At 39.7% G+C, this 12,955-nt stretch overlaps 1 protein-coding gene across 3 annotated transcripts in view; it reads left to right on the forward strand.

The window, feature by feature from the left end:
• The window catches only part of Lsamp (limbic system associated membrane protein), a 607,460-nt gene extending 598,264 nt beyond the window's left edge, over nt 1–9,196 (forward strand). For all 3 annotated transcript variants that reach the window (XM_005327613.4, XM_021727951.3, XM_005327614.4), the window contains one exon: nt 1,294–9,196. In XM_005327613.4, the coding sequence (XP_005327670.1) occupies nt 1,294–1,391 (98 nt within the window). In that variant the 3' untranslated portion in view covers nt 1,392–9,196. The remainder of the gene's footprint in view (nt 1–1,293) is intronic.
• Nucleotides 9,197–12,955: the final 3,759 nt, after the last annotated feature.

Here is a 12,955-nt window from a genome sequence, read left to right on the forward strand (position 1 = left end):
TTTTATTTATTAAGAATTTATAACAATACCTTGTAGTGAGTGCTGCATAATCATTTGCTGGGTTTGTTTTATTGCTATTGCTTTTATTATTTGCATAAAACATAGATTAAGAAACCATTCTTGAATTCAGCATTTTCCTGTTAGCCTACCTTCAATCTGGTATGTTTGTAAACAGTTTTGGGGAAATTCACATACCAGAAGATGCTTCCATTGCACTTGCAAATCACAGATTTACACACACACCACACACATTGATCTGCATATGTATCCTAAAAACTTCAAATTACAGTCATACCAGTTTCTTTTTTGAATATCATTGTCGAGCTATGTGGCTTTTAAAGCCAGTCTCTGCAGTGAAAATGTTTTTATTTCCTTTATTGGAATACAAACAGAACAACACAAAAGGAGAAGATGGACAAACAAAGCCCAGGAGACACACTCCTGAGTTGAACCCACAAATTCTGCCCCCATCCTATTCTTGCCACCAACACACAAACTCCTTCTCCTCCTTCCTCTCGTCCCGCTTTCCCCTCTCAGACCCACAGTCACATCTCCAGTTACACTCAGGTGGCAGCAGGGAATACAGCTGCCATGCCAGGCTCAATCCTGGGTGAGTTCAAATCAGTTGTGCTCCAGGTTTGAACCTGCCTCTAAATCCCCCAGGTTTGGGTGGGTTGTTTGTAGGTTTTGATTTTTAAAAGATCAGTGAAGAATCTGGGCAAGATGATCCCTGCTTCCATTCCTGCTTCCTCGTAAGATTATATAGTGTTTCTGCCTTGAGAAGGGGCCACCCATCCATAAAGTTTCTTGGTTATAATGTCCTTCCCAACTGACAAATAATTAATACTTCTCCCCCAATAAACAAGGGAGTCAGGGGCAGCTCCAGGTTTTATTGATGCTGTGAAAAATTGACAGGAACAGCCCACTCGGGCTGGTGAAGTACCCTCGTAGATGCATCACCTGGGGCAGAGCATGCAGAAGGAGGCTGGGTGAACAAGAGCCTGTAGCACCGCCAGACAGCAGTGACAGCCAGCTAGGGACTGCTTCAGCAGAAGCACTTTGTATGTAGAGGCAATTCAACAAATGATACCTCTTAACTTACTTGGACCTCAAGGAGGACAAGGATAAAGGAAAGGTTTTCAGCCCTTCCCGGCCTGCATGTAAGAGCACTGACGTTGTGGCCTCAGTCCTGGCCAGGCCTCACCTCCGACAACATCAACAGTCAGCTGTGACCTGGATTGGTCAGGATGTAACTTCTCTTTTCTCTCTCTCTCTCCTTTTATTGTTCTGCAGGACCTGGGTCGGTGAGAGGAATAAATGGATCCATCAGTCTGGCCGTACCACTGTGGCTGCTGGCAGCATCTCTGCTCTGCCTTCTCAGCAAATGTTAATAGAATAAAAATTTAAAAATAATTTAAAAAACACACAAACATGCGTCACACAGGATACAGAGAGAGAGAGTGGGAGAGAGAGCGCGCGCGATGGGGGGAGACTGTTTATTTCACAACTTTGTGTGTTTATAAATGAAGGGGGGAAATATGAAAATGAAGATGAAAATACAACATTGGAAACAATTTTAAAGTCCATCAATAAAAATTTGGTATGATCAGGGTGGGAAAAGCTCTACCAGGATGTGTGTATATCTACTAAGGAAATGAATGCCGTGCTAAGGACATCCAGATGTTGTAAAAACAGGACAAGTAAAGAAGTACCAGATGGAGACTGACTCCCCCACGCACACTTATCCTTCCTTCCTTCATCCTTCGTCATCTGTGGGGAAAAAAATAAGGTCTTGCCTTTGGTGTTATACTTCCATAACTTTCTATTGTGTTTTCCATTCAAGCTGACCTGTAGCCATTTCAGACTCTCCGTGGAGTCTTATGTTCAGCCTTTTATCAGACTCTCTTGCCTCCGCTATCTCTCCAACTTTTGAGATCATCCCCTCTCCCTCCAGAGTATTCTATCTCCCATGCTCATTCCAAATAGTCCCTTTTTGCCCACCCACCCCAACTCTCTTCACCCCCTCCAATCCCCCCTGAGCACCAATCACGCCGCAAATGCTAGGAAGTGCCATTTTAATTTTCTCCACTGTGTGCGTGTTGCTCAAGTCTCTCCCTCTCACGTGGGTGTACATGTGTGTGAGCGTGTGTGTGTCTCTCTCTAAAGCATGCCAAGGGAATGGTCCATGTGTACATAGACTCATCGTGCTGTAGATACTGTCCTGCATTGTAATTGTGAGATGCGGCTGTAACCAGTTGCTGGGGGAGATGGCAGGGAGGGAGGCAAGGAGCAGAGGCCCTCCCCAGTCCACGCCTGTCACATGACATCAGTGTGTATTCAAACCAAGCTGTGCCCCTTCCAAGGGCAGGACCCCATATTCCTCCCAATCCCATCATCAGAACCTAGTCAGGAGTCACTCAGAATATCACTGTAAATGAAAGTGCCTACCATTGATGGGGTGAGCAAACAGTGGGAAAAAAACAATTAGTGATGGGGATGAAATGGCCTAGGAGAGAAGGTTTCTGATTTCACTCTTATTGCATAAGTTTGAGGGTTTCAGATGTTTTCCAGTGTTTAACAGGCTGAGCCCTGCTCTGCTGCAGGGCTGAGCAACATATATTGAGCAAATCCCCAGAAACAGAAAGGTCTCAAGTGTTATCTCCTATCTGGAGAATGATAAGCCACATGGAGATCCTAAGCAATCCTGTTTTGCCTCCTCCCTAACCTTCAAATAACACTGCATTTGCCCCATGGATCCCCCTGAGCAGAGATTGTTTCCTCTTTCAGATCAATACAGTGAGAGTGAGCAAAATAGGCAAAGTAGACAGATGCCCAAGTCCCATCCCATGTTCTGAAGATACTGTCAGAACATTAAGAAAAAGCATCGGCTATACCAAAAGGGAATTCACTCCTTAAGATCCTTTGCAGATTTTTGTTCTGATGTTCTTGGCTAACTCTTGATTTGGCCATGCATGTCATCCCCCTGCTGCTGTTCTACTGATATCTGTAGGACCACACTTTTTTTTTTTTTTTTGGTACCAAGGATTGAACCCAGAGACACTTAACCCTGAGCCACATCCCCAGCCCTTTTATTATATTTTATTTAGAGACAGGGTCTCACTGAGTTGCTGAGGCTGGCTTTGAACCCCCAATCCTCCTGCATCAGTGTCCCAAGCCGCTGGGATTACAGGTGTGTGCCACTGTGCCTGGCTGTAGCACCACTCTTCTTGATGATTCATCATTATCCTAGACCAGACCACTAGAAATTGCATTATATTCACCTTTCCTGCTCTATTTAAATTTATGTCTCTGAGAATCATCTTGATATTCACACTGAAATAAGAGCTCATTCCTTCACCAGAAGATCTGAGCAACTTGTAATTAATTTAGGCAGAAATTGTCTGAATACCACAAAGCTTGGCATTACCGCATCACCATAGATCTTACAGGGAGAGCTGGCACTCTGCATATAGACTTCTTTGTCTACATGAAACCAACTGCTGCTCTGTTAGACTACAGGATGTACTGGAAATGGTCAGCTCATGACGGGGAAGAGGATTATTGTTGAGGTCATTATTGAAAGTAATTTCACAGAACAAATGTGGCAGCTCATCAAGTTTTCAAATCTTGATAATAGCTGAGACATGATATTAAATGAAAAACTTTATTAGCAGAAAGAGGAAGGAAGGAAAGAGAGAAGTAGGAGAGAGATGGAAGGAAGAAAAGAAGGGAGGGAGGGGCAGATCTGAGAAGTATTTAAAAATCTCTTCTAGGTGGTTCTATGGTTTGTTTTGGATGCATATCACATTCTTCTTTTAGGATTTTGCTGTTTAGAATTGAAAACAGAGGACAAATTTGACATGGCAGTAAGAGTACTTATGGCAGATCATGAGATAGGGCAGAAATTCTTATCCAAGAAGGCAGCTAGTCAAACACAGGGAAAGCGAGCCATACTCCTATGCAGCATCAATTTATTGACAATCAGGGATTTCTCTAACAGTTTGGTCTTCTTTGTACAGGAACAAAGGTTATTATTACCTTTGATGGTTGAAGAAGCTGTCATACCCTTAAGTAGAAACCAAGAGAGCACATGGTGATTTAAAGATACAGGAAGATAAAAAGAGCAGGAATTGATTTCAGTACCATTCATTATCAGTTTCAGGAACAGAGCCTGTGGCATGTTACAAGCTTTAATGCACAGCAGGCCTTTTTACTGTTTCTATCTTATCATAAGGACCAGGTTAGTGGAAGGAGCATGTCCATTGGAAGAAATGTCTTGGCCATTGCTCTCTTGGTTTTTACATGGTGGACCATAAATTAAACATACATTTTCAAAATATGGTATTTGCCCATATCTAGCAGGATCTGGGATTTGAAAAAAAATTTTCTACTTGCTCCTCTTTCATCACTGGCCCTAGAAATCTCATAAGTTTAAGAATTTCTCTAAGTAATGTGGGGAATGGAGGGAAAGATAGCTTGGAGAAAGGTCTCAACAGAAGACTTCTTGGAATTGAGTTCATCATATTGCCATAACTTCTACCCCCAGCCCGCAGCATCTTGTCCTTTGATAATCAAAGCACTGAAAAACACCAACTATTTGGAAATACCATATTGAGAGAAGTGGAAAGCATCTAATAATGTTAATGGCCAATACGTTTTGCATGCTTTTCATACAAAGTGAAACTCTACCATTCACAAAGTAAGATCCTTAGCCCCAACTTTCAGTGATGTGGATATTACCTTGACCCAGGGACTTCTTGAAGGATGAGAACTAGCCTAGGTTTCACAACTGCAGAATTGTAAATTAGACTCTGTTCAATTCTTCATCAAGAGGCCTTGCTTTATTGGAGGACTTTTTTGTTTTTGTTTGTTTAAGATATAAAATCCCTCTGTCCTAAAAGAACTAAGGCATATGGAAAAGTGGATGTGTTTTCTGTTGGGAAGGATTGTTCTATTGGCCTTTTCCAGAAGAATTCTTGAACTTGAACTCTCCCTTACTATGGGCTTTTTAAATTATTATTATTATGTGATCAGACAACTGGGGCTATTTATAGAGACCTTGTAAAAGTACTCGTGATTTTCATGTTCTTGGAGGACAGAAACAAAAATCTGTTTCACCTCCAAAAATGGACTTACCTCCTTTGCACATAAAGACAAAACTCCTCAGCATGAAATGATTTGAGTTGTTACCCACCAAGTTGTTAACCTTCTTATCTAGAGTTGCAGGCACAACCCTGAACTGATTAGGGCTCCACCATTTCTCTGGGCTTGTCTCCCTGAATTCCTCATTTTGTTCTTTGCAGGCTTTGAATTATTTGTGGAAAAATAATATATGTGTGTATGTATTTTTTTTAATCTTATCTTTACAGATGCTATATTTACAATAATGTATGTATTATAAGAAAAATTTAGAATAACAGCTTAAACTTAAAAGAAGAAAGTGCAGAATTTGGTTTATTTAAAGAAAAAAATAGCTATGTTTCATAAGGAAAGACATGGAGCCCCATTTTTTCCCACTTTTAAATTGTTTGCTGACAGATCAAATACTATGGGAATAACCAGGTCCTCATTTTTTTTTTCTTCATCTTCGTAAGCTTTTAGCCTGGATTGAGTCTTGGTCCCCAGTAAGTATCAATTTCTACAGCGAGTATAATGCTGTAACTGGCCTAAAAACTATTAAACATTTGAAGACAAATTAGCAGACCACAAAAATAGTGAGATAAGACCCTGAGTTAAGAAGCACAAATCTAGTTTAGGAAACCCCATTCTTTCTTCAGTATTTAAAATATTTCTCCTCCAAAGACCAATTGCCCCTGTAATGTAAATTTTCCATCATGGTTGGCACCCTATCCATAAACATCTCACTAAATGCAAAATGGAGTTTACATTTATGTGCATACTAGTGGAGGAGAAGTAAACTATTCTCATTTGCATTTAGCTATGCTGTTCAAATGTCGCCAACTGAAATTCAAAAAAGAATTTGTTTTCACCAGGCAAAGTACATCACTTTCCTCTTGGCAAGGAAGCTGGTGTTAACATTAGGTTTAGGTTTAACATTTACACCAGCGAAATGTTTATGGATATTGTGGGAAACGTATTTTAAAATCTTGATTTCTTTTCAGCGCATTTACATACTGTGTGCTGATTAATAAATTAGGGACCAATCATGTGTAAATCAATGTAAATCACTAGTTTATGTACATAATACAAACGATGTAAACTTCATTTTTCATGCAGAGGCCAAGTTCAGTTAAACCCATAAATCTTAAAGGAAAAAAAAATCAAATAAAGTAAAAGCAAAGCATGTCACAGGTCAAAATGGGAAGAAGGAGGAACAGAATGCCCAAACGCAAGGTTGTCTCAGCCAAAGAAAGTAGAGGACAGGGGCACCTACAGGTTTCCATGACGATGCAGTCACAGTTAAGGGTTACCTCCTTGTTCCTTCAAGACATAAGTGCAGATTCTCCCAGCTGCAGCTGTCACCATCATTTTCTCACGGGATCCCCCAGCAAGGGAGTAAAGAGTAAGAGAGTGTTTGGGGGCTCCTGTGCCTATTCCATCAGCTCTCAGGCATCTGGTTATTTCTCCCTCACCCCAAATCCAAGGAAGTCAGCCATACCTTGGTGAGCACAATACTACCCAGTTTCTGTTACCCACTCAACAAAAGCATTGGGAAAGCTTCTCCGTCATCTGAATTCTAATAAATTGTTAGGTAGAAGAAATAGGTGACATCCTTGAGAAATATCTCGCTGAGTCATCTTCGAAAAAATAACTGCCTTTGCTTTATCTAATACTCTTGTGTTCCAACACATCTATACTGAATTCTACAAATAAGAAACAGAATCACTTCATTTTGAAGTTTCTCTCTCAGGCATTATCTCTTACAGGCTTTCTGATGTGCCTGATGTGTTTAACAGAATTATATATATATATATAATATCCCTGTCCTATAATCTGAACAATTGGTAGATTACAGGTCACTAAAAAAAAAAAAAAAAAAAATATGACTTCAGGAACCACATGAATGTTCTACCAGGACTGTTCTTGAAAGAAATTTAGGTCACATTAACATGAGACTTAAAGTGCTCTCCGCCACCTAAGATAAGTGATAACTTGAACGTGGAGGTGTATTGGATTGGGAGTCAGGAAAATTGGGCTGTAAACCGAGGCCTAGTCATAAAAGAGCTGTATGACACTAGCAAGCCTTTTAACTTTCCTGAATCTTGGTCTTCTCACCCTGAAAGTGAGGTATTTGAATGACATCTTTAGAATCCCTTTTGCCTCTAAACTTGGATCCTGAATAAGAATTTAATACTCAGTGCTGTGCTCACCTAACCGTTCATTCTAAGCTGCTGTTTGTCATCTCCAGTTTGATCTCATAACCTTCATCCTAGCAACTCCATTTCAAAATCTAAAACTTTCTAGGGAACAGGGTCTCGGGACTGACTCTATAATTCTCTTCTGACCAAAACTTCTTAGTAATCTAGAGAGGTGATATATTCAGAATAAACTGAGGGCTTTGAAATAGCTAGGGCTGTTTCCTTGTTTATAATATTATAAAATCTAACTGTTGAACTATATCCTAATGACCTTTCATAGGAAGGAAAATAGCCAGATTGGGCATTATGCATGTAACAAATGAGGAAGTTGTGCATATGAAAGGAAACATCGGTTTTCTTTCATCCTGGGCCAAGCGCCTCATTATAGTAAATGTGTGTCCTTGGAAACTCTTGGCTTGTGCTGATGGCAGTAAGCATGTGGTCTGAGGCAAGTTCAATAGGCTGGTCTGTGAGAAACAGACAAGACAATACATTTTGTTTGGGAGAGAATTTCTCATGGGATGAGTTTCCTGAACTTGAGTTACAAGCTGTGAAATCAGGCAGGTGGATGGAGAGCAAAAGGCCTTGTTTTTTAAAAAGTGCAGGTCTGTGCTGTTTAAAGAAGATAACCTGAAAATAAGACCAAAATAAACACATTTTGAAAGGCCACGGTTGAAGACACAAAAAGCTGTCGTAAAAGCTGAAATCAAATGTGAAAGTCAAGCTCTCTGCGAAGAGGTTTTACAGGAAGGATGGTTTTTGAGGCAGTGAAGGAGGAATTATTTTCTTGTGCCATGTTGTGGGGTGGACTGAGCATAGCCTCACTTATCCCAAGCTATCCTAGACGCTCAGTTTAGCATCTGTCCAAAGCAATCTTTTCATTTAATGCCTGAAAGAACTGAAGGAATTTGAGTGTCCAGGCACTGAAGAGCAGGATTTATTCATGATTTTCCAAGTGATGCACTAACATCACTTGGTGTAGCTAAGGGTGGACCAGGGCTTAAGGTACTCATGACGCTCTCTTGAAGTGGGAATAACCCCCATCCCCCACCCCTGCTCCCATCCCTTGGCCCACAGGACAACTTCCCATTTCCACAGTTATGTCACAGTTACCTCTTTTGGGTGGTGCTCCTGAATCCACTCCTACAGCTACATTCTTCTTTGAATAAGCCCTCTCTATGTAAAGCCAGGCACAGTAAAAATCTGCTTCTTGCAAATGAAGAAAACATTTGGAACCACTAGCTTCAGGCACTGATCCCAGGATATTAGGAGTCTTTTATGAACCCACTTCCCTAAGTCTTGAGAATGTGAATGGTTTCTTCCTGGCAAGTTGTGGCCAAGTTCTGCTCCCTAAGTATTTACCGGGAGTGAGGAGGCTGAAGGGAGGAGGTTGCAGGGGGAGAGAAGCAGAGGACACCTCCAGCCTCTTCTCCCCACCCTGCTTCATCCTTTCCTTCTCTCTGCTCTCCTGAAGGGTGTAAAAATCCTGCTCTTGGTTAGAATTCTCCTTATTAACAGTGTTATATACATATAAATATATATATATAAATATATTCCTTTTTTCAGCCCTGTAGACATGAACTGATATTCCCTTGATGATACAAACACATGGCCATTTTTTGGTTTGGGTTTTTTGTTGCTCAAGGTATTTTATTTTTGTTTATTGGGTGGATTTTTTTCCCTGGATACTAGCTCTGTGAAGGAAAATAAAAAGCGCAGTTGTGTGTTAAAAAAAAAATTAAAATTAAAAAAAGCTTTTTTTTTCTTTTCTTTTTAAATGTATTTAAATTCTGTTTCTCTCTTCTGTTACTTTACACGTATGAATGCTCTGCTCTTCTGTGAACTTAAAACAAAATGAAATAAACGTGAAAAGGAGATGTGTCTGCATTGGCCTGTGTCAGTGATCTTGGGGTTGGCTACACTGCTTCTTGAAAGTTTTTCATGAGCAAGTTAGGAAATGATATTGAGCATCTCGTCAGGGAGGGGTAAACAAAATACTGAAAAATCACTTGGAGGCTTTCTAACATTTCTTCTACCCAGAAGTAAACACACTATTTACAATAATTGTCTTCAGCTCAGCAAAGATATTCTCTGAATTCCCCCTTTTCCCTCTTCCTTAAGAGATTATAACAAATTACCACAGGGAAGCTTCATTAAAACATTAAAGAAGTTTGTGAGTGAGACTTTGACTGAGAACTTGGAATATGAAATCCAGCAACAACAAAACATTAGGGAGTACAACCTTTCTTTAAAGTATCCATTACAGGAGTCATTGTTAAGGTTTAGCTTTTTTTTTTTTCCAACTTTTTTTATTGGTGCATGCATACTGATGGGATTTGTTGTTACATAATTGTACATGCTCACAATACATAATATAACAATATAATTTAAGGGTTAGTTTTAATGAGCTCCTATGTGATAGTGGCAGGAGGAATTAATTTACCTCCATAAACCACTTATTATTTCTACTTGTAAAAAAAAGTTTGTTTTCTACTCTTGCTGTGAGCTACTATCTTCACATGATGTTTCTAGAATCTTCATAGAATCCCTATAGCATTAGACAGGACCGATAGGAGATGGCAAGAGAAAACAAGAAACAAGCAATCTATGTTTGAAAGAGGTGAGGTTTTGGCTAATTGTATATTAGAAGAGACTGATATACAATATACTCCTCCAAATCAAAGCAAGTCTGAAACACCTCTAAGAGAATGGATCTCAATTTGAGGTGATGGGGAGGAGGGAAGGGAGGAATCGTACTCAGCTTCCATAAGGAGAAAAGCATCTCAAAAGCAAACTGTCCCTGTGGTTCAAAGAGACAGATGAAGAGCCCAGTCTCCCCACTTTTGAATTTTATTAAAAAATTTGAAAATGCCTTTCTGTAACATGGTTACCGGACTCAGACTCAAGGTAAAAATCACAATCATCAAACAAAACTGCCCTCACTTCGGACACCAGCTGCATTTCTGGATTAGATAAACCAGCTGACTACAAACTCAAAGTTTCTTACTACCCCTGCAGGTTCAGGAGTTTGCTAGAATGACACCGAACTAAGGAAAGTAGTATACTTAGAATTTTAATTCTAGTACAGCAAAAAACAAAACTCATTAGAAGCAGTCAATGGGAAAAACTCACAGGCGAGGTCAGGGAGAGTTACAAATGGGACGTTTCCATTGTCTTCTCCCCAGGGAGTTAGGACACAAGTCCTACTAGCACTCTAATGTGTGATATCAGTGTATTGTTAACTAGGAAAGTTGTTGTTCAAGGCTTCTTTTTAAACCTTATAGAGGCATGACAGAATGAATCAGCCACATGCTTGAATATAATCTCCAACTCCTCTCCTTTGCTCAGAGGTTAGGAAGACATCATGAGATTCAAAGCCCCAATCTGCTAATCACTTGGGCCAACTTTCTAGTGCTGCCAGCCACCATCCTGAGTCATAAACTACCTAGGGGCACACCACGAGTCTGCTCTTAAACATCAATTATCAGGTGTCCAACATGAATAACAGAGGAACAGCTATCTCTTGGAAAATTTCAGAGAATTAGAGTTAATTTGCTTGTGAACAAAAGCCAACCAAAATCTTTATGATGTATTTTTCATTACCAAAAAAAAAAAAAAGAAAAAAATTGAAACCTCTTTCCAGATGGCCTGAGATTTCATTTCCTTAAAGTCACAGTAGACCCAGGATTAGAAAGTCAGCACATCCTTGGGCTTCCCTATCAATAGTGCTTCACAATAAATTTTCTATTACATCCCCATTTTCTACTCCCTTTACATCTCTCTCTATTAAAGTATGTCTGAAGCAGCTTGTGAAGACTGAAAATGAGGTGAGTCTTTGACTCTAATTTGTTATGGAAGGAACCTGTTTTTTTTCCACCTTTGTGATTCTTTTGGAGCTAGCACAGGGCATACCACATGCTTAGCCAACATTTGTCACAATAAAATTGAGTTGTGTTCAATTTCTCCAATGAATCTACTGGATGTGGAATTCTTACCTATCAATCACTCTGATTTTACCATAGTTATGGAGGATTTCTGAAGCCAAGCCTGTGAAACAAAAAGATGGATCCTTGCCTCACATTAAAAAAAAGAAGAAAGAAAAAAGAAAAAAAAAACGATCTGAAAACTGTCACTCAAACATGAAAGACTTAACTTAGTGGCCTGGAAGCCCAAGACTGGTGTATTAATGGTCATGGATAGGAAAAGACCTCTTCAATTTCCTTTTTGAAGTCTTCTTTTCTACTTTTTACACTAGCTACTGGCCAACTGGCAAAACATTTTATCTGTGTCCTAGCCTTTGTCCAGGATTTCTTGTGAACCCTGGGTACTATTTCTGAGGACACACATTGGAAGAGAACATCTAACTTAATCTGATTTTATAGATGTAGCTGTTCTCCATGAGGAGGCTCTGCTGACTAGTCATTTGCTTTCAGAATAAAACTTCAGTTTTTATTCTACAAGACCATAAAATTTTGACCAACTATGCCATCTTTACTTTGCAACATTCTACCTGCTTTTTTCCCTATCTAATTTCCTCATCCCCAGATCAAATAAGAAATCCACTAATTGTATAGTTCTTTAGGTTCTGTCCCCCAACTACCACCACCAAAAAAAAAAAAAAAAAAAAGTTTGAATTAGTGGTAGCAAACACAGGAGGCAGACCCTGATCAGAAACTCAAGAATGGAGAAAAATACTACTCAGGTTAAGTTACGACTCTGAGCAATTCCAGTTTGAGTCATCAGAATCTGTCAGGCAATTGTCACTAGAAAATCTTCTGTAACCACAAGTTCCATCCAGAAACTATGTACACTCCAAATCCCTAGCATATGAACAAACTTCCCAGTTCTTTCATTATATTATGACTTTTAGACAACTAGCCCAAACTACACTAGAGAGTTTTCCTCCTTAATCTTAATATACAAACCCATAGCCTTTACTAGCAATCAGGAGATTGTAGAGTCTTCAGGTAGCATTAATATTTGAGCAAATCCTCAAAGGAAAGCTAAGCAAACAAAAGTAAAATTCCCAGAATCAGGAGGATTCACCAGGGAAAATGACTGAGAACTTTTTCTAGATGGAGATGTTTCCTAAGTGCAAAATAGTTGCATTGTTCACTTAGCAAAATTCCTTATAAATATGCTTCCCAGGTCTGGTCAGCCTCTCCCCATTAAGCCCTTCCTCAGCCCCAGCCAGTCAACTATCCTCAACCTATCAGCAGGGATAAGTGAGTCATGTAGCCCAGCCAAGAAACACATGAGTCAAGAAAAGGTATGGGTTATATCCATTAAATACACAGGGATCTGCCAAGATGCCAAGTCCCTTCTGTCTACCCTGCAGTTTCACCATGCACACATGTTCTAGAGAATCTGTCTCGGAGTATAACTTGTGGTACAAACAAGAAAAGCACAAGACTCTTACTATGCATCTATTAATACTTTGTGTTACGAGTTCCATCTTCCAAGTGAGAACCCACGTCTAAGTCAGTGTTCTTGTTCTGGAAGAAGATTTCTTATTCCTAAATAGCAACATCTTGGTACTTTTCTCTTTTTAATTCGAATTTGTGGTAGAATAATATTACTATCAGGAAAACAATAGATTTGCTTATGAACTAGTTGGACTCTCAGGTATCCTAATT

Source organism: Ictidomys tridecemlineatus, chromosome 3 (assembly GCF_052094955.1).
Source record: "Ictidomys tridecemlineatus isolate mIctTri1 chromosome 3, mIctTri1.hap1, whole genome shotgun sequence".
Classification (NCBI taxonomy): Eukaryota; Metazoa; Chordata; class Mammalia; order Rodentia; family Sciuridae; genus Ictidomys; species Ictidomys tridecemlineatus.